The 21,410-nt window shown below is 44.9% G+C and overlaps 1 protein-coding gene and 1 pseudogene across 2 annotated transcripts; both read left to right on the top strand.

The window, feature by feature from the left end:
• The first annotated feature begins 445 nt into the window (after positions 1 to 445).
• On the top strand, positions 446 to 1,192 carry LOC100275123 (uncharacterized). The gene is made up of 2 exons (NM_001365942.1): positions 446 to 923; positions 1,039 to 1,192. The coding sequence occupies exon 1, from the start codon at positions 505 to 507 to the stop codon at positions 907 to 909; it is 405 nt and encodes a 134-aa protein (NP_001352871.1). The 5' UTR covers positions 446 to 504; the 3' UTR covers positions 910 to 923; positions 1,039 to 1,192.
• LOC103631745 (uncharacterized) lies at positions 563 to 21,327 on the top strand (annotated as a pseudogene). The gene is made up of 5 exons (NR_158682.1): positions 563 to 923; positions 1,039 to 1,168; positions 19,034 to 19,116; positions 19,531 to 19,617; positions 19,749 to 21,327. The product of NR_158682.1 is annotated as an uncharacterized protein (transcript).
• The last annotated feature ends 83 nt before the right edge of the window (positions 21,328 to 21,410 follow it).

Consider the following 21,410-nt stretch of genomic DNA (forward strand, 5'->3'; position numbering starts at 1 on the left):
GTGCAAGCAGTCCTTCTGTGCAAGCGTGTAAGCAAACAATCTGATCTATTAGATCGTGATCCAACCGTATGTCACATTTAACACTTAAACTCTTCCATCACCAGCTCAATAATCTTTATAAAAAATTCCCTAACAAATCATGGCTGTATCCGTGGTTGAATCGTAATCTAATATATTTTAGATGGTTTGTTTGCACGCTTGCATAGAAAGACTGCTTCTGTAGCAGTCGTTACCGTATGTTTGTGTTTGTTGGCCTGCGCCTTTTAAAAAAAATATGCCACGTTGCCAGCCACTTTCGTTGGACCGCTGGGAAGATGTACCGTGGGCCCGTGGCAGACAAACCCTGAGCCCCATTCTTTTTCCGCTCCTCGCAAGACACGCATACGTCACCTCCCGACCATGCGTCCTCCCGATCACCGTCCACGCGCGCCGACAGCCGAGATCCAACGGTCTATTGCCTTCCCCTCTGCTGCTCTGCTCTGTTCGCTTGTGCTCCTTCTTTCCATGGCGGCATACGCCGGAATCCTAGTTCCACCGCTCCCCGTCCGCCTCTCGGTCTCTCACCTTAGATCCGTTACCCCGGCTTCCTACTCCCTGAACCACCGTCCCCCCCGCCCCGCGGTCGCCCGTGCGGCTTCCCGCGGCAACGGCAACGGCGGGCCACCGGTGGAGGGGGAGAAGGAGCGGCGACGCTCGTCGCTCCCGGCGCTGTCGGAGATCCGGTTGGGAGAGCTTCTGTCCCCGGACCCCGCCAATGCCGTGGCTGTGGTGCTCACGGGCGCGCTCGTATGGGCTGGCGCCTCACTGCTGCTGCAGCTCACGCTCATCTCCGCAGCAATCTTCGCCGCCGCCGTCAAGTACTCGTTTGTCGCCGCGCTCCTGCTAATCGTCCTTATCGCCCTGCTGTGATCGACCCGGCCAAGGTGCCCCCATCTCCCCATCTTAAATTTGCACTTGTTTTTCTCTATGTATATTCCTCACACCTGTCTTACTGCTTCTTAACGTATACATACTTTGGAATTTTCGTCAATATCACAGAAAAAAGCTGTAAGTTCGCACGAAGCATTCCGATTGAAGATCACGTAGAGGGCAAAGCAGCGGATTTCAAATGTTTCCATTTTTGTATGGAGCAGTACTGCAGTAGAAAATATTTGCCTGCCAGTGCCAGGTGCGTTTATTATTATTATTGTTTTTTTTTTGCACACTGAGATAATTGGATTCCAAAGTAGTCTCAGCAAACAGGGGATATCTGAGAAAAACAACCAGAATACAGTGCTGTTCAATTCAAATGTTTATTCAATATACGAACGTGCTATCTGAAACCTGAATGATGAAAATATCAATACATGTGTGTCCTACAGACAAACACATCAAATAACATCAACGCCAGTTATTCCAGAATGACTATATCGTAAATAAGAATCTCTCATTTGCGTTGTAATGCATCGAAAAGATCAAGCATTTGTTTATAAATTCATTCTGCTCATTCACCTGGCAGTACAAAAATGAGCGTCAGTTAGCTGTACCAGTAGCATCTTCTACCTTTGTACTGAAAGTATCTCCTTTATTTGCGATCAAATGGAGAGTGTGATCGAACTTCTCTTGTAAATGTAGAGTTTGTTTGGGTAGTTACTACCTTGTGCAGGAGCAGCTGTAGCTGGTCTCAGTGCACGAGCGGCTACCATGAGTCCAAGATATAGTATGAAGATCTTATGTTTGGTTCATGTACACCACAGCTTTCCTTGTGATCCTGACCATCGGGTGACCAATGGTTGTTATTGTACCTAGGGTCTGTTTTTTAAGGATATATCAATATTGCGGTGCTCGGTGATGGTACTTTGTGTGAGGAAGATGGCTATGGTTGGGACTTGTCGAGATGGGAGTACTAGCTTGATTGGGAAGCCCGTTTGAGACCTTGTAGTTGCATTTTGCATACACAAGCACATGTTGGTTAGTGTTGTGGAGATACAATACCAATGTGCTTGTCAGCAACTCAGCATATGTTGATCGGTTCTTTTCACTGAAAGATCTGGCAGTTCATTGCTTCTGTGCTGACCCTTGTGGTTATTATCCCCGTGTGCTTCATTTTCCGTTTCTGCCCACATGCTTGACTCCGCAATTACACATTCTGTTCTGCGGTTCCAGTTCATGCCTATCCCATCGCTGGACTCCTCATCGATTCATAATCCTTCGCAAGTTGGGCTTACTGATTGGCTTTCCAGCTCTGCACGATGAGGAGGCTTGCCAGCTCTGCAAGAAGACGACTCATGAGTCATGATGTATCCAGTTTTGCATCAAATGCTTCCAGATCTACAAGAGTAAGTACTGTATGTATGTGTTAGTTTGTCATCATACATGACAATTGATTGGGTCTTGGCAACTAGAGGAAGATGGCAGATGTTGACCGTATACGGCTGGGCTTGGAACGAGGCCCGTTCCACATGGATCGGCGGGACTCGGATTCAATCCTGGTCCAACTGGGAATGGTTGTTCGGTTAATTTGGGGATGAATTGCAGCTGGTTCATTCCGGCCGTTTTTCCTGTCTCATCATCCCATTGGATCGACGCCCGGCCTCCTACCGTCTGGCCTCTGGGAGGGACCAAGCCTACGACGACGACGTGAACACTAGACCAGAGGTGAGGCAACCATGACTCCATGAGCATTGAGCACCCCCCGCGCGTGAGGCGATGGCGGCGACGACACGATCGGGTTTTAGGATCTTGGATCGGGTTTTTGGATCTTGGACGGTTAGCAACTGAGCACGATGGTCTAGTTCTAGTTGACATCCGTGATGCGGATAGTCGAGATGTGGAATGATTTTGCACTCGTGAGTTCTTCTCTTCCTTCCCCCTTTTTTCTGCCCGGTGCTGCCTAGGGTTCATAGTTCTTAAAATCAAGATCCTTGTTCTTGTCCCTTCTTGTTCGTTCATGTTCAAGGTGATACTTGCATATTGTTTTAGTTTAGTTCAGTTTCGTTTGAAAGGTAGGCTTACAGAGAGGTTAGAAAATAGGACAAACAGATAAAAGACACCTGACGTGTCCCGTTCTGCAATGGATGACACATCGGATATGACACTTAGAGAGCATGTCAAAGTGTATAAGTTTAGCGAAGGCACCAGACCTGTTTGGTGCAACACCAGACTGAGCATCGAATACATAGTGCACAACGGTCGACAACAGGAAGATTCCAATAGCTAGATGATGTGGCATGTGTCCGGTGAGTTCTAACAGATTGACGAAGTTGACATTTTTTCCAACAGTAACCTCTAAGACGATACCAGACATGTCCAGTGCGCCAATAGATATGTTTGGTGAGTACAGAAAATCAAGAGTGGGGTCCCAACGACTTTTTTGAGATGGGCAACCTATATATACTCCTTCAACTAGGCACAACTTTATCAATGAGCTAAGAAACATCACACATGAGTTAGAGGATCATCTCCAAACCATCCAAACTATCCAAGTGCTCCAAAATAGTTGTGTGCTTAGTATATACATCTTCTGAGAACTAAAATATCAATAGAGTTTCTAGAGCACTTGAGTTGAGTTGTGACTCTGAGAAAAGAGAGAAGAAAAGTGATCTTTCTTGTGTTGAGTTGTTGCTCTAAGCGATCAAGAGCCTTCGACTTTGTGTGGGCCTTGTAAGAGAGTTTGCTCTCACCAATTGAGAAAGAAAGGACTCAAGCTCAACCTTAGTGGTCGTTTGAGTGAGGAAAGGGTTAAAAGAGACACGCTTTTTTTGACTCCTTAATGGAGACACAGAGTTCTTTGTGAAACCAAACTTAGGTAAACAAATCTTGAGTCTCTTGTGCATTTTCCTTCCCATTTGCATTTGCCTTTCCTCTCCTAGTTAATACTTGATTTTCTCATCATTTAAGAGTCATCACTTATATCTTGTTGCTAGCTTTCATTTTCACACTTAAGTTTTACTAGCAACATAAGAAAGTATTTATCTTTTTGATATCTTAGCTATATCATTCTCACACTGACCATTAAAGTTAGAATATTCAGATTGCTCCTTGTGTTTGGTTTAGAATTCTTAGATATTGCATATTCACCCCTCTAAGCAACTTTTAGTAGTACCATTGAGGTATCTAAAAATGAAAAAACTTTTGAAGTAGCTAAAAAGGATGCATATACTTCTTGCAATGATTTTTTTATTTTAGACTCACCTTCTTGTGATCAAGTTTGTTTTAAGATTGTGATTGTAGAAACATGATCACAAGAAATCATATTAGAGAATGAGCAACTTAAGCAAGAAGTGACATGCCTCCCAAGAACTTGACTCAAATGAAGGCAAGACGAAGCCGACCTAATCTCATCAAGATAGTACTGGCAAGGGAGTGAAGAAGCTTGATAGTTGAAATATTGTGGTTTGGTATGTGTGCCACAAGTCCTACGAGTGCAAAGTAAAGAATGGAGAAGGAATAAAGAAAAAACAAGCAAGCAAGCTCTCCAATATCCTTGTTGTCTGGCCCTCCCTTCTTGTCCGATAAACCACCCTTCTTGTATCTCCAATAACCCCCTTTATCATTATTTCTACAGTTTTAACTATCAAATATCTCTTATACTTTATCTTCAGCATCCATCCAATTATCGATCATGTCCGAGAACTCAAGAATTATCTTTGGCGTATTGCTGAAGACATCGTGGTACTAGAACTTTTCCATTAGACCATCATCGAAGTGGCTGATCATGTTTTGGTCAGAATGTCCATTAGGGTAAAGTGAATTTTGGTGAAGCATTTGTAGTAGCCACATATGCTTTTTCCATCCTTCTACTTGTAGTTTTGAGGATCGTGCTTATTGGCCAAACGAGGCCATGCACTTTGGAAGTTGTCCATGATTTCTTTGAGAGAGCTAGCTAGCTATCGATGGCCGCTCAAGCCAAGTTAGTGGAGTAGCTTCAAGTACCATCAATAAGTAGATCACCTTGATATCTTCATTCCTTCCCATGAGGCTGATCGTAGCTAACTAGCATCAAATCCATATATTTAGGTTCTTCTTGTTATTGGACTTGCTAATGTTGCCGTGCTTAAATTTCTTTGAGTACATGATGGAATTAAGACTTCTATAGAAGCAAGGGAAGCCGTCCACCATTTCTTCTTTAGCGTTGTACTGGTTCATCTGAGAAGTCTCTGCATAGTCGATATATCTTCGCCTAGAATTTAATTGCTCGTGAAGATCACGACTACAGAGGATGTCCCATAGATCAACATGATGATGATCGACTTGAGGTGGACTCTGCCTCCCCTAGCTTGGTTATCATTCCATAACCTTTTGACATTGGGCCCTCTACTAGATACTTGGCGTGTCTGGGTAGACACTTGAGAGCACCTAGAGGGGGGTGAATAGGTGATCCTGTAAAAACTTGAAACTTAATGCCACAAAAACTTGATTAGGAGTTAGCACAATAAAGCCAAGTGGCTAGAGAGGAGTTCTTGCAAGACACGATAACCACAAGAAGATCAACACAGATAGGCACAGTGGTTTATCCCGTGGTTCGGCCAAGTCCAACACTTGTCTACTCCACGTTGTGGCGTCCCAACGGACGAGGGTTGCAATCAACCCCTCTCAAGCGGTCCAAAAGACCCACTTGAATACCACGGTGTTTTGCTTTGTTTACTATATTCCGCTTGCGAGGAATCTCCACAACTTGGAGTCTCTCGCCCTTACAATTTGATGTTCATAAAGAAGCACAGAAGTAAGGCTGGGATGAGCAACGCACACAAGACACAAAATCAGAGCACAACACGCACACAAGTCACAACTCGAGCTCACAACACAACCCGAAGAGTTCTCTACTCAAAATGGAGCTCTAGTTGCTATCACAAAGAATCGAATGCGCGGAATTGGAGTCTTGGTGCTTAGGAATGCTTAGAGAATCCTTGGTGTACTCCTCCATGCGCCTAGGGGTCCCTTTTATAGCCCCAAGGCAGCTAGGAGCCGTTGAGAGCATTCCAGGAAGGCAAATCTTGCCTTCTGTCGTCTGGCGCACCGGACAGTCCGGTGCACCACCGGACACTGTCCGGTGCGGATTTCTTTCCTTCTTTGGCGAAGCCGACCGTTGGAGATTCAGAGCCGTTGGCGCACCGGACACTGTCCGGTGCACACCGGACAGTCCGGTGCCCCTTCTGATCGTTGGCTCTGCCACGCGTCGCACGCGGATTACGCGGTCGACCGTTGGCCCGGCAGACTATTGGCTCATCGGACAGTCCGGTGCGCCACCGGACAGTCCGGTGATTTATAGCCGTACGCCGTTGATCGCTTCCCGAGAGCGACGACTTCGCCTGTGAATGGCTCACCGGACAGTCCGGTGCACCACCGGACAATCCGGTGATTTATAGCCGTACACCGCCGTCGAAGTCCCGAGAGCAGCCTTTTCACCAGAGGTGGCCTGGCGCACCGGACACTGTCCAGTGCACCCAGACCGAGCAGCCTTTTTGGCTGTACACAGCCAACTTCTCCATAATTGTTTCTCCTGTTTCTAGCACTTAGACACAATACATTAGTCTTCAAAACAATGTACTAAGTCTATAAACATACCTTTAATCTTGATTTGCACTTCTTGAGTCCTTGGCATAATTTAACACTTAGGTACTTGTGTTGGACACTTAATCACCAAAATACTTAGAAATGGCCCAAAGGCACATTTCCCTTTCAATCTCTCCCTTTTTGGTGATTTATGCCAACACAACAAAAAGCAACTAAAGGAAGTGCAATATCAATGCAAATGAAAACACAAATTTCTTTTGATTTCTAAATTTGGCATATTTGGATCATTCTTTGCCACCACTTGGTTTGTTTTTGTAAATCAAACTCAATTTCCTATCTCTAAGTCAAACACACTTGTTGAGACATAAAGAAAGGTATTCCAAGAGAAATTGATCACTGATTCAAAAACTCCCCCTATTTCCCATAATCAACCATTCTGCCCACAAGGGGCCAACTTTTGCAAAAGAGACAGTAAGAGATTTTTGACAAACCAAAAGCGCTATTCTACTATTTTCAAAATTCTCAAGTGGTAGCTGATCCATTTGTTGCTTTGGCCTTATTTTCTCCCCCTTTGGCATCAAGCACCAAAACGGGATCAATCTTGGCCCTTAAACCCCATTACCTCACCAAAATCTTCAATTAAGAGTAAAAAGGCAATAAGAGCAAGAAGATGAACTTGGAGTTAGTTACTCTTTCATCGGAGTGCAGTGGAAGTCTTGCATGGTCCAAGTCCACCTTTTCCCTTTCAATCCTCCTTTGAGACTAAATTAAGAAAACTCAAGCACATGGTTAATCTCAAAGGGTCAAGTTGTAGCACATCTCTCCCTAGATATGTGCATCACTCACACATGGACTTTTGAGGTCCGGGGAGTGTTTGTACAACTTGAACACCATAAAACAACAAAATGCTTAAGGAACATGATCAAGGCATAAAACACATGTATGCTATAAATCAATCCAAGTTCTGCGAATCTAAGACATTTAGCTCACTACGCAGCCTGCAAAAGGTCTTCTCATCTAGAGGCTTGGTAAAGATATCGGCTAGCTGGTTCTCGGTGCTAACATAAAACACTTCGATATCTCCCTTTTGCTGGTGGTCTCTCAAAAAGTGATGCCGGATGTCTATGTGCTTTGTGCGGCTGTGTTCAACAGGATTATCCGCCATGCGGATAGCAATCTCATTGTCACATAGGAGTGGGACTTTGCTCAGTTTGTAGTCAAAGTCCCTGAGGGTTTGCCTCATCCAAAGTAGTTGCGCGCAACACTGTCCTGCGGCAACATACTCGGCCTCAGCGGTGGATAGGGCAACGGAAGTTTGTTTCTTAGAACTCCACGACACCAGGGACCTTCCTAAGAATTGGCACGTCCCCGATGTACTCTTCCTATCGACCTTACATCCAGCATAATCGGAGTCTGAGTATCCAATTAAGTCAAAGGTAGACCCCTTTGGATACCAGATCCCGAAGCAAGGCGTAGCGACTAAATATCTAAGAATTCGCTTCATGGCCACTAAGTGACACTCCCTTGGATCAGATTGAAATCTAGCACACATGCATACACTAAGCATAATATCCGGTCTACTAGCACATAAATAAAGTAAAGACCATATCATAGACCGGTATGCCTTTTGATCAACAGACTTACCTCCTTTGTTGAGGTCGACGTGTCCGTCGGTTCCCATTTGTGTCTTTGCGGGCTTGGCGTCCTTCATCCCAAACCGCTTTAGCAAGTCTTGCGTGCACTTTGTTTAGGAGATGAAGGTGCCGTCCTTTAGTTGCTTCACTTGAAACCCGAGAAAGTAGTTCAACTCGCCCATCATAGACATCTCGAATTTCTGAGTCATCACCCTGCTAAACTCTTCACAAGACTTTTGGTTAGTAGAACCAAATATTATGTCATCGACATAAATTTGGCACACAAAAAGATCACCATCACAAGTCTTAGTGAATAAAGTTGGATCGGCTTTCCCAACCTTGAAAGCATTAGCAATTAAAAAGTCTCTAAGGCATTCATACTATGCTCTTGGGGCTTGCTTAAGTCCATAGAGTGCCTTAGAGAGCTTACACACGTGGTCGGGGTACCGTTCATCCTTGAAGCCAGGGGGTTGCTACACGTACACCTCCTCCTTGATTGGCCCGTTGAGGAAAGCGTTCTTCACATCCATTTGGAACAACCTGAAAGAATGGTGAGCAGCATAAGCTAACAATATGCGGATTGACTCTAGCCTAGCCACAGGAGCAAAAGTCTCCTCAAAGTCCAAACCTGCGACTTGGGCATAACCTTTTGCCACAAGTTTAGCCTTGTTCCTTGTCACCACTCCGTGCTCGTCTTATTTGTTGCGGAACACCCACTTGGTTCCCACAACGTTTTGCTTGGGACGAGGCACCAGTGTCCAAACTTCATTTCTCTTGAAGTTGTTGAGCTCTTCCTGCATGGCCAACACCTAGTCCGGATCTAGCAACGCCTCTTCTACCCTGAAAAGCTCAATAGAAGAGACAAAAGAGTAATGCTCACAAAAATTAACTAATCTAGAGCGAGTAGTTACTCCCTTGCTAATATCACCCAAAATTTGGTCGACGGGATGATTCCTTTGAATCATCGCTCGAACTTGGGTTGGAGGGGCATGTGGTGCTTCTTCCTCCATAACTTGATCAACTTGTGCTCCCCCTTGATCACATGCCTCTTCTTGATGAACCTGTTCATCGTCTTGAGTTGGGGGATGCACCATTGTTGAGGAAGAAGGTTGATCTTGCTCCTTTTGTTCCTGTGGCCGCACTTCTCCAATCGCCATGGTGCGTATTGCGGCCGTTGGAATATCTTCTTCATCTACATCATCAAGATCAACAACTTGCTCTCTCGGAGAGCCATTAGTCTCATCAAATACAACGTCGCTAGAGACTTCAACCAAACCCGATGATTTGTTGAAGACTCTATACGCCTTTGTATTTGAGTCATAACCTAACAAAAACCCTTCTACAGCTTTGGGAGCAAACTTAGAATTTCTACCTTTTTCACTAGAATATAACATTTGCTCCCAAATACACGAAAGTAAGACACATTGGGTTTGTTACCTATTAGAAGCTCATACGAAGTCTTCTTGAGGAGGCGATGAAGGTACACCCGGTTTATGGCGTGGCAAGCCGTGTTCACGGCTTCCGACCAAAACCGCTCGGGTGTCTTGAATTCTCCAAGCATTGTCCTCGCCATGTCTATGAGTGTCCTGTTCTTCCTCTCTACTACACCGTTTTGCTGTGGTGTGTAGGGAGCGGAGAACTCGTGCTTGATCCCTTCCTCCTCAAGGTACTCCTCCACTTGGAGGTTCTTGAACTCGGACCCGTTGTCGCTCCTTATCTTCTTCACCTTGAGCTCAACTCATTTTGAGCTCTCCTTAGGAAGTGCTTGAGGGTCCTTTGGGTTTCAGATTTGTCCTGCAAAAAGAATACCCAAGTGAAGCGGGAAAAATCATCAACTATAACAAGACCATACTTACTTCCTCCTATGCTTAGATAGGCGACGGGTCCGAAGAGGTCCATATGAAGCAACTCCAAAGGTCTTGCTGTGGTCATCACATTTTTGGTATGATGAGAGCTTCCCACTTGTTTACCTGCTTGACAAGCTGCACAAGGTCTATCTTTTTCGAAAGTAACATTTGTTAGACCTATCACGTGTTCTCCCTTTAGAAGCTTGTGAAGGTTCTTCATCCCCACATGTGCTAAACGGCGATGCCACAGCCAACCCATGCTAGTCTTAGCAATTAAGCATGCATCTAGACCGGTCTCCTCTTTTGCAAAATCAACTAAGTAGAGTTTGTCGTCTAATACACCCTTAAAAGCTAATAAACCATCACTCCTTCTAAAGACAGACACATCTACGTTTGTGAATAAGCAATTATATCTCATATTACAAAGCTGACTCACAGACAACAAGTTATATCCAAGCGACTCAACTAAAAACACATTGGAAATAGAGTGCTCGGATGAAATAGCAATCTTCCCTAGTCCTTTGACCTTGCCTTGATTCCCGTCACCGAAGATGATTGAGTCTTGGGAGTCTTTGTTCTTGACGTAGGAACAGAACATCTTCTTCTCCCCCGTCATGTGGTTTGTGCATCCGCTGTCGATAATCCAGCTTGAGCCCCCGGATGCATAAACCTGCAAGGCAATTTAGGCTTGGGTCTTAGGTACCCAACTCTTGTTGGGTCCTACAAGGTTAGTACAAATAGCCTTAGGGACCCAAATGCAAGTTTTATCTCCCTTGCATTTTGCCCCTAATTTTCTAGCAATCACCTTCTTATCCTTTCTACAAATAGCAAAGGAAGCATTTAAAGCATGATAAATTGTAGAAGGTTCATTACTTGTTTTCCTAGGTACATGAGCATTTCTCCTAGGCACATGATGAATGATATTTTTCCTAGCCAAACTTCTATTATGCATAATAGAAGAACTTGAAGCAAACATTGCATTTGAATCATAAGCATGTGAAACAACATCATTGCAACTTCTATCATGACGAACATTCCTAGAATATCTCCTATCATGGTATAAGAAAGCATGATTCTTTTGAATACTATTTGCCATAGGGGCCTTCCCTTTCTCCTTGATGGAGATGGGAGCCTTATGACTTGTCAAGTTCTTGGCCTCCCTCTTGAAGCCAAGCCCATCCTTAATTGAGGGGTGTCTACCAATCGTGTAGGCATCCCTTGCAAATTTTAGTTTATCAAAATCATTTTTGCTAGTCTTAAGTTGAGCATTAAGACTAGCCACTTCATCATTTAGTTTAGAAATGCAAACTAGGTGTTCACTACAAGCATCAACATTAAAATCTTTGCACCTATTGCAAATCGTAACATGTTCTTCACTAGAGTTTGTTTTACTAGCTATTTCTAACTTAGCACTCAAATCATCATTAACACTTTTTAGGCTAGAGATAGATTCATGGCATGTAGACAATTCACATGAAAGCATTTCATTTCTTTTAATTTCTAAAGCAAGAGAATTTTGTGCTTCTACAAACTTATCATGTTCTTCATACAAAAGATCCTCTTGCTTTTCTAATAATCTATTCTTATCATTCAAGGCATCAATCAACTCATTGATCTTATCAATCTTAGTTCTATCTAAGCCTTTGAACAAACTAGCATAGTCTATTTCATCATCGCTAGATTCATCATCACTAGAAGCATAAGTAGACTTTCGAGTGTTTACCTTCTTCTCCTTTGCCATTAGGCATGTGTGATGCTCGTTGGGGAAGAGGGACGACTTGTTGAAGGCCGAGGCGGCGAGTCCTTCGTTGTCGGAGTCAGACGACGAACAATCTGAGTCCCACTCCTTGCCAAGGTGTGCCTCGCCCTTAGCCTTCTTGTAAGCCTTCTTCTTTTCTCTCTTCTTTTCTTGTTCCTGGTCACTATTATTATCGGGACAAATAGCGATAAAATGACCAATCTTACCACATTTGAAGCATGAGCGCTTCCCCTTCGTCTTATTCTTGTTGGGATGCTCCTTGCGACCCTTTAGTGTTGTCTTGAATCGCTTGATGATGAGGGCCATTTCTTCTTCGTTAAGCCCGGCCGCCTCAACTTGCGCCACCTTGCTAGGTAGCGCCTCCTTGCTCCTCATTGCTTTGAGAGCCACGGTTTGAGGCTCGTGGATTGGGCCATTCAACGCATCATCGACGTATCTTGCCTCCTTGATCATCATCCGCCCGCTTACGAACTTTCCAAGTATTTCTTCGGGCGACATCTTGGTGTACCTAGGATTTTCACGAATATTGTTTACAAGATGTGGATCAAGGACAGTAAAGGACCTTAGCATTAGGCGGACGACGTCATGATCCGTCCATCGCGTGCTTCCATAGCTTCTTATTTTGTTGACGAGGGTCTTGAGCCGGTTATACGTTTGGGTTGGCTCCTCTCCCCTGATCATCGCGAACCTTCCTAGTTCGCCTTCCACCAACTCCATCTTGGTGAGCATGGTGACATCGTTCCCCTCATGTGAGATCTTGAGGGTGTCCTAGATCTGCTTGGCGTTATCCAAGCCACTCACCTTATGGTATTCATCCCTGCACAATGATGCTAGAAGAACAGTAGTAGCTTGTGCATTTTTGTGAATTTTCTCATTGATAAATATGGGACTATCAGTACTATCAAATTGCATTCCACTCTCTACTATCTCCCATATGCTTGGATGGAGAGAGAACAAGTGACTACACATTTGTGACTCCAAAATCCGTAGTCCTCTCCATCAAAGTGAGGAGGTTTACCAAGTGGAATGGAGAGTAAATGAGCATTTGTACTTTGCGAAATACGAGAATAATCAAAAGAAAAGTTTGAATTGACCATTTTCTTTTTCTCGTAGTTGTCGTCGTCCTTTTGGGAAGAAGAGGACTCGTCGCCGTCGTAGTAGTAGACGATCTCCTTGATGCGCCTTGTTTTCTTCTTCTTCCCGTCTTTTCTTTTGTGGCTCGAGCCCGAGTCAGTAGGCTTGTCATCTTTTGGATCATTGACGAAGGACTCCTTCTCCTTATCATTGACCACCATCCCCTTGCCCTTAGGATCCATCTCTTCGGGCGATTAGTCCCTTAGGTGAAGAGAACGACTCTGATACCAATTGAGAGCACCTAGAGGGGGGATGAATAGGTGATCCTGTAAAAACTTGAAACTTAATGCCACAAAAACTTGATTAGGAGTTAACACAATAAAGCTAAGTGGCTAGAGAGGAGTTCTTGCAAGACACGATAACCACAAGAAGATCAACACAGATAGGCACAGTGGTTTATCCCGTGGTTCGGCCAAGTCCAACACTTGCCTACTCCACGTTGTGGCGTCCCAATGGACGAGGGTTGCAATCAACCCCTCTCAAGCGGTCCAAAAGACCCACTTGAATACCACAGTGTTTTGCTTTGTTTACTATATCCTGCTTGCGAGGAATCTCCACAACTTGGAGCCTCTCGCTCTTACAATTTGATGTTCACAAAGAAGCACGGAAGTAAGGCTGGGATGAGCAACGCACACAAGACACAAAATCAGAGCACAACACGCACACAAGTCACAACTCGAGCTCACAACACAACCCGAAGAGTTCTCTACTCAAAATGGAGCTCTAGTTGCTATCACAAAGAATCGAATGCGCTGAATTGGAGTCTTGGTGCTTAGGAATGCTTAGAGAATCCTTGGTGTACTCCTCCATGCGCCTAGGGGTCCCTTTTATAGCCCCAAGGCAGCTAGAAGTCGTTGAGAGCATTCCAGGAAGGCAAATCTTGCCTTCTGTCGCCTGGCGCACCGGACAGTCTGGTGCGGATTTCTTTCCTTCTTTGGTGAAGCCGACCGTTGGAGATTCAGAGCCGTTGGCGCACCGGACACTGTCCGGTGCCCCTTTTGACCGTTGGCTCCGCAACGCGTCGCGCGCGGATTACGCGGCCGACCGTTGGCCCGGCTGACTATTGGCTCACCGGACAGTCCGGTGCGCCACCGGACAGTCCGGTGCGCCACTGGACAGTCCGGTGGTTTATAGCCGTACGCCGTTGATCGCTTCCCGAGAGCGACGACTTCGCCTGTGAATGGCTCACCGGACAGTCCGGTGCACCACCGGACAGTCGGGTGATTTATAGCCGTACATCGCCGTCGAAGTCCCGAGAGCAGCCTTTTCACCAGAGGTGGCCTGGCGCACCGGACACTTTCAGGTGCACCACCGGACACTGTCCGGTGCACCCAGACCGAGCAGCCTTTTTGGCTGTACACAACCAACTTCTCCATAATTGTTTCTCCTGTTTCTAGCACTTAGACACAATACATTAGTCTTCAAAACAATGTACTAAGTCTAGAAACATACCTTTAATCTTGATTTGCACTTCTTGAGTCCTTGGCATAATTTAACACTTAGGTACTTGTGTTGGACACTTAATCACCAAAATACTTAGAAATGGCCCAAAGGCACATTTCCCTTTCAACACTGCCTATGATGTCATTTGTCTTCCATAAGCATTACTGTCATAGCTTATAGTATGACCTTGTGGCCTTTGAACTTAATAGTTAGATTTTCCTCATTCATAATGCAACCACATACATGATGTTTCCCTTAGGAGTGTTATAAACTTTGTGGCCTCTAACTTCTTAGAAGTTAGAGATTGCATTTCATGGAGTTGCCCATATTGCGCATGTTGTGTTGGTGATGGTAGAGGTTAAAACATTTGTTCTCATTGTGGGGATACTATTCAGCCTCGTACTGTTTTAGTAGTTCACGATGATGTCTAGCACAGATACGACATTGTGCATATTGTCATATTCTTGAATTACAAACTTTCTTTCTATACATCAGTCTAGGTATTCGATGTTGGACTAGCTCCACATCGTCCTCCTATGCTCCTGCAGTGGGTGATTCATCACGTCATGAAGTGTGCGAGCACGATGATCGACGTCAACCCGACAGTAGTGAGTTGGACGATCTTCCCTAGCATTGAATCCCATACCATGCACATCTCTAGCATCTCCTCCCATCAAGTCTTCTCGCTCGTTGGCTCCCCCATCATCTCAATGCTGGCTTTGGGAGCGACGATGACGTACACCCACATGTCTCTCTTATGCTCCCACATGTCAGTGAGGTCAAGAGAGATGTACAACGTCCGAGGCTTTAGTCTTGAGCAAATCTAGAAGTAGTAACCCCAAATGAATTTTGACTACTCGATTATTGGAGGATGAAGAAGTTTCAGAATATTGTCATGTAGGGCCTCATCTCTATGGACACTTTGCATAGATAATCAAAGGTCGATATGACAAGGATGGAGTTAGGGTGATGTGACTGATCCGGAGGCCATAAAACTCTAAGATATGTAGGAAGAATCGCGACAAAGTGAAATTCAACCCCACCATGGTAATGGAGTAAAATAAGATGTACTCCCCACACTACCTTGAGGTGTCCAAGGTGGAATCATCATTGCATGCACATTGTTTAAGGCTAGCGATGTGGTCCACTCTAGGAGTTGACATGTCTTCCCCAACCCCTCCTAGTTTAGGATTTGTGCTCTCAGTAGCGAGTCCAAGGGAGAGGTATCTACCATGGTGCCACAAAGGATCACGGGATGAGTCAACTATGGTTGGTTGGCGGTGGCTTCGAAAGCGAGAAGAGCACTTGAGGGCAAGTGAAGCAGATTGCGCAGAGAGTGATGAAAAAGGAAGATGGATCTGCACACCTAAGATTTAGCACGCCCTTGTCTTCGTTTTTACAATCACTGGACAACATACAAAGCGTCACATGACCCTTATGATTTGAGAGTCATTCAGTATGACTACTGCCTTATGCAATGACTGTTGATTAGGGCGGTCAAAGCTAACAATATTATTAGCACACATGATAGACTTATTTTATCTTGCATTTGCGAGAACGATGGTCCTACATGCAGGCCTCCTTGGGTCTATTGAGGGTCTGGGAGCCACTATCAATAATATCCAGGAAAAGGCATATTCCTTCGTGCTAGCAAAATGCCATCTAGTACTACAACAATAGAAAACAGACCTATAGAGGACTCAACTCGATGGGGAGAGCCCATGTTGACTAGACCTCGAGGCATTGAACTAGGGGCCTTATGCAGGAGCCCTTTGGCACTCCCTAAGACACCCTTGAGGCAGGAGGCCACGGGGCGACAAGGACCTAGTGCCATGTGTATTCCTAACCACGTCAAGTACATGTGGCACAAAGCGATTAACATAAGGATTCTATCATATTTAATGTGAGAGGCGATATAATGGTCAAAATATGCCACCGTCGTCAAGCCTCAGATCGCAGGTCGGCAGGTGTATCCGTGAGCACTATGCAGTGTATGCGCCTTCTGCTGCTACCATAACACACTCAACAGCTTGGAAACCCATTCCTACCAATGTGGCGTGTAACGCTCGCTGTTGTTGTACTTCAAAGGCATGCTTCACATATGGTACACCAATTACGACCAGGGACGGATGCAACGGTGGGGCGAGTGGGGCTCGAGCCCCCCTACCGATGTCGATCCTATGGAGCCCCCTTAAGCCTCCCCTAAAATTGGATCCTATATTTCTCATTATATATTTTATGAATTTTATTGTTCACATATTTCTCAATATAAGACTACTTTAAACTATTATATTTGTCTATTGTGAGTGGTTTAGTGAGATTACATCGTTGTAACGGTTTCCCCTCCTAAAATTTTTCGTGGCTCCATCCTTGACTATGACAAAATGGAAGTAGTTATATAGGGCCTACTCTCCATGGATGGATAAAGCTCTCTCTTCCCTTATGATATATATAAGAGACATGTAGAACAACATAGAAAAGGGTTTAGTTTAATGTCACTTTGGATTCACTTAGCTTCACTTTAGCTTTAGTCTTTAGTTCAAGATAAGTCAACACGTAGTAAGAGCTCGACTTAGCACTAGGTATAACAAGGGACAATTAGAGCTCTTCTCACTCGTTAACTCAGATATTATCTGAACATATAATCTCTGCATATACTTGCATATAAAAATAAATATAAAAAAGACATGATATTACGCTCGGGCGACCCTGGATGCCCTTATTCATCGGTTCCATGCGCACCTTGCTTTCTCTTCGACTTTTTGGTATGGTGTTTCAATATGATGACATGGGTTTAGTTGAGATGTTGAGCTAGTTTTAGGGTAACCTTGTTTTTTTAACATGCTTTAAGGGTAGTCACTCCAGATCTAGGAGCGTAGGCCAAGAGAGAAGATCCGGAAGCAGATGGTAACCCCACTCACACGCCAGGTAGGGGTGCTGCATTGTGTTACATTACATATCCCTCGGTGCTGGCAAAATGATGTTTCAATATGATGACGGGGGTTTAGTTGAGACGCTGAGCTGGTTTCAAGGTAATCTCCTGCTTTGAGGGTAGTCACTCCAAAAAACGTAGGCCAAGAGAGAAGAACTTGGGTGCCATTTGGTTCATATATTAGTAACGTAATGGGTAACCGATAAGACGATAATCTCTACTACTCTATAAGACTCTAATGTAGACCATCCGTGCACCATGTTCTGCCATTCTGCCTCCCGTCAATCGGTAACGTCCGTGACATCCGACGGCTCGCGTGCGTTGACCCCGCCCCCCGTTCTGCCCACTCCCGAGCCATCGCCACTCCACCCCGTTCTGCCTCCTCCCACCGCGCCCCCGCTCTCGCAATTGTCGCCCTCGCGTCCGCAATCCTCGCCCCCAAGCTCACTCTTCCGAGCTCCTATCGGCACCCATCCTAGCCTTCGACACCACGTCGTGCCCAACCCTAAAACCCACGCCGCGCTGGTAGCTCCACCTTCTTTCCTCGCCACCACGCCCAGATGGAAGGCGCGACTGGGATCTCGGAGCACGTCTTGGATCTCATCTTCCATCCACTCTCCCGCAATCCTCGCTCCAAATGCCGCTGTCGCTTTGCCCCCAATCTGTGCGACATCTTCAGATGGACGCTGGGGCCATGCCGAGCCCCGACGGTCGCCATTCCAGGATGCCACTCCGTGATACTCGCCCCCTCATCATCGTCGCTCGCGTGGCCTCCCGACCGTCGTCTTCACCCGCAAGATCCACCCCCACCACCCGATTCGCCCACCTCTCTGTCCACCACCGCAAGATCCACCGCCGCACGCGCTTCGCCGCCTCGGGCGACCTGCAGCTGCCCAGAAACATCCACGACCACGAGTGAGTACACGACACGTTCATGGCATCGCATCATCAGCATCAATCCGTCCGTCCAGGAACCTGACGGTGATTTGTTTCTGCAGCCGGATCTTCTGGCTGGGCGATCTGAACTACCGGCTGGACGCGTCGTACGAGCGAGCACACGAGCTGATCTCGGCGGGAAGCTGGCGTGAGCTAGCCGAGACGGACCAGCTGTAGCGGGAGCTGAGGAAGGGGCGGGCGTTCGACGGGTGGATGGAGGGCGTCCTGGAGTTCGCGCCGACGTACAAGTACGAGCTCGGCTCGAGGAGGTACGTCGGCGTCGGGGACCACCAGGGCCAGAGCCAGAGGGGCGGCGGGCGGCATGCGCTATCTACGCGGATCCGCCACCTCCTCGTCGGCCGCTGTCAATGGAGGAGCAGCTATGGGCCTATGGCGCCGGTCAATCCCCAGTCCACGTCTCCATCGACGGCGCGCACCCGGTGGTCTGCATCACCTTCTCGCTCCTCAACGTGCCGGAACAACTCTCCATGACTCCATCGTCGTCGTCGTGCACCACATCGCTAGCTGGACCCCCTTGTCCTCCGACCACCGCGGCGCGTGTGACAACAAGTTGTGTGCGCGTCCGGCTGCATCGTCGAGGAGTTACAGATGGAGTAGTCCGTGCAACCGTACCTTTTGCGTTCGCCGCCAGAAAAAATTGATGGTAGATCAAATTCCAGAATGGAAAGAGTAATGTTCACATTTGTGCAATATTTTGTTTACAGTGAACCAATCTATATTACTGTAAAGCTATGGGTTCTCTAAATAACAACAAATTCCAAATCATTCAGTGGCTTACGTTCTTTTCAAATTGATAACGTGGTGATGAAAGATCGGGTCATGTGACTTGTAGTTCAATATGGCCAGCAACTCCAGCAGGGTGAGAAAGATCATCATCAGGTTCTAAAGGATTTCTCAAAGTTGCTTGATGATCAGGTAATGCTATTAAATAGAAATATGTGCAAAGTCATTAGTTCAAACTCCCTGATCTGCTTTAACTTGCAAACTTTAGCTTCTCTCTAGATATTTAACTTGCTGATTGTACCATCAACATGGTGACCAAGACGGTGCTACTGATCTAAATGCAGTGCTAAATGATGTCCTTTGCTTTGAGCTTTTAGCTATTGCTTGGGCCCTTAACACTTCTAGGGTTAATTTTAAAAGTTGGTCGTATTCATTGTGATGTATAAAAAACAAGTGCTATATCACCTCACCAAATTTCATTCTAGCACCACCAAAAACTATCTATATATTTTGGAGTAGCACTAAACTAATATTGGTTGCTTAGTTTGTTGTTAATTACTTAATTTAGTTTTTCATTCTGTGCTTGTATGTCTTGCTTGTTTGCAGGAGTTTAATAGTAAGTATTATCATCCAAGCAACGCTAGGATCTGGTTCTATGGTGATGATGACCCAAAAGAGCACACATTCTAAGTGGTAAGATGCAAATCTAAAGAAAATACTGATTGTATTCACATGGCTGCTGTTTTTTAACAACATTTTTCATGATCCTCCAAGTTTCCTGTTCCTTATCCCTCTTAAATGTTTATCTTTTTCCCCTTCTCTAGAATACCTTGATCAGTTTGAAGCCAGCCCTGCTCCTAAATGTTCGGCAGTGGTGTGCATGAAGGATTTGAGCTCCCCGTGCTCTACTCGCCAGGCCAGTCGACATCCCAGTCTTGCGCTACAGATCGGTGTGTACGTGCCTGACAGTGGCTAGCGCCTCTATTCTTAATTACTCTGTTTTTCCTTTTCTGATCGAACGTTTAGATTTAGATGAATATGGTTTTCACGTCTTCAAAATACACATTACGAGATTTGGTGTGGGCGGTCTATAGAGTACAGAGAGATGTGAAACATGGGCATCCTAAACACCTTTCGAAAGAATTGCATGTTGAAAAATCTTGCCAAACTTCAGTGTTATAACCTCATAGGGTATAGTATATACTTGTAAGGAGGAAAGGCTTGACAAATTGAGGTTAAATTTAGACATAATGAAATGTGGCTTAACTATATTAACAATTTAGAAATCACGTATCGAATTTTGTGCTTTAGTGTGCTACACGATTTTAAATTTGTTTATGGATGAAATGAACAATCTGATAAATTCACACTGATATAGCAGATTATTTGATTTAGTATGTAGGCATTGTGATACTGTGCATACTATAGTAATGAATTGTGTTATGTAATGCTAATACTTAACATAACTACCTCATATGCCTGATCTATTAATATGTTCATTGTATATGTTTGTTTTTTCTTTGCTTTGTCCACATTCAGTTTTTTAAAAAAATCTCATGAAATGAGATAATTAGTGTGGACATAGGATTGTATTTTGTTGGTTCTTGTTATGATCTCCAGATATATTCTTGAACCATCTTTTCCCCCTTGTTAATAATTTCTATTTAGAATCATTAATCTGGGACACATGTAACATTATCAAGTTACTCCTTGTGCTGATGACTTTCTGTATTCTGATTTTTGCATGCTTAATGATATTGGTGTTACTCTAATGACAACAGAAAATGGCATCGGATTTCCTGGGTACTTCTAGATTTAGGTTGATGCGACTTGGTTTGTTTGTACAGTTTTGATCTGGTAGGGTGTTTTTGACGATAGAGTTGCCTGACGCCAAGGGTGTGAAGCAGAGCTTAAAGCCTAAAGGCCATTTCAACTTGTCTAGCTCAGATGACTCGCCTTGCGAGTTTGATCTTGAGTTGTTTGATGTTGTCGATTTAATACATGTTGAATTAGCGTTTCAGATTTTGATTGTATTGGTCTTCCTATTTGCAGGAGAGCAAAGCAGTTGTTGTCCCAAGAACCATATGCTACCAGAACAAGAAAGATGAGAGCGGTTGGTGGCCAAGGCTCATGAAAAAGGACTTGTGTTCTTGAAGGTTGACTGGATAAATGGTAGGATGAGGATGGCGAAGATGTTGGATGTTAGTATTTCACTTTTGGTTGATTATATTTTTTCTTATGCGCCTGACAAATCTAGATTTGCAACCAGACATGCTTTATTCTTGTTCCTGTTTTGTTTTCCTTATGTATTAATTCCTTAACTTGTAATGCACACGATGTTTTCCTTATGTATTAATTCCTTAACTTGTAATGCACATGATGTTTTCTTTATGCATTAATTCCTTAACTTTTAAAGCACATGATGAATGCTGGTTATCGGGTAAGTTCTCTTAAACTTTGGTAAGTTTACGTACTTTTGCTATGGA

The sequence above is a fragment of the Zea mays genome, chromosome 1 (genome assembly GCF_902167145.1).
Source record: "Zea mays cultivar B73 chromosome 1, Zm-B73-REFERENCE-NAM-5.0, whole genome shotgun sequence".
Taxonomy (NCBI): Eukaryota; Viridiplantae; Streptophyta; class Magnoliopsida; order Poales; family Poaceae; genus Zea; species Zea mays.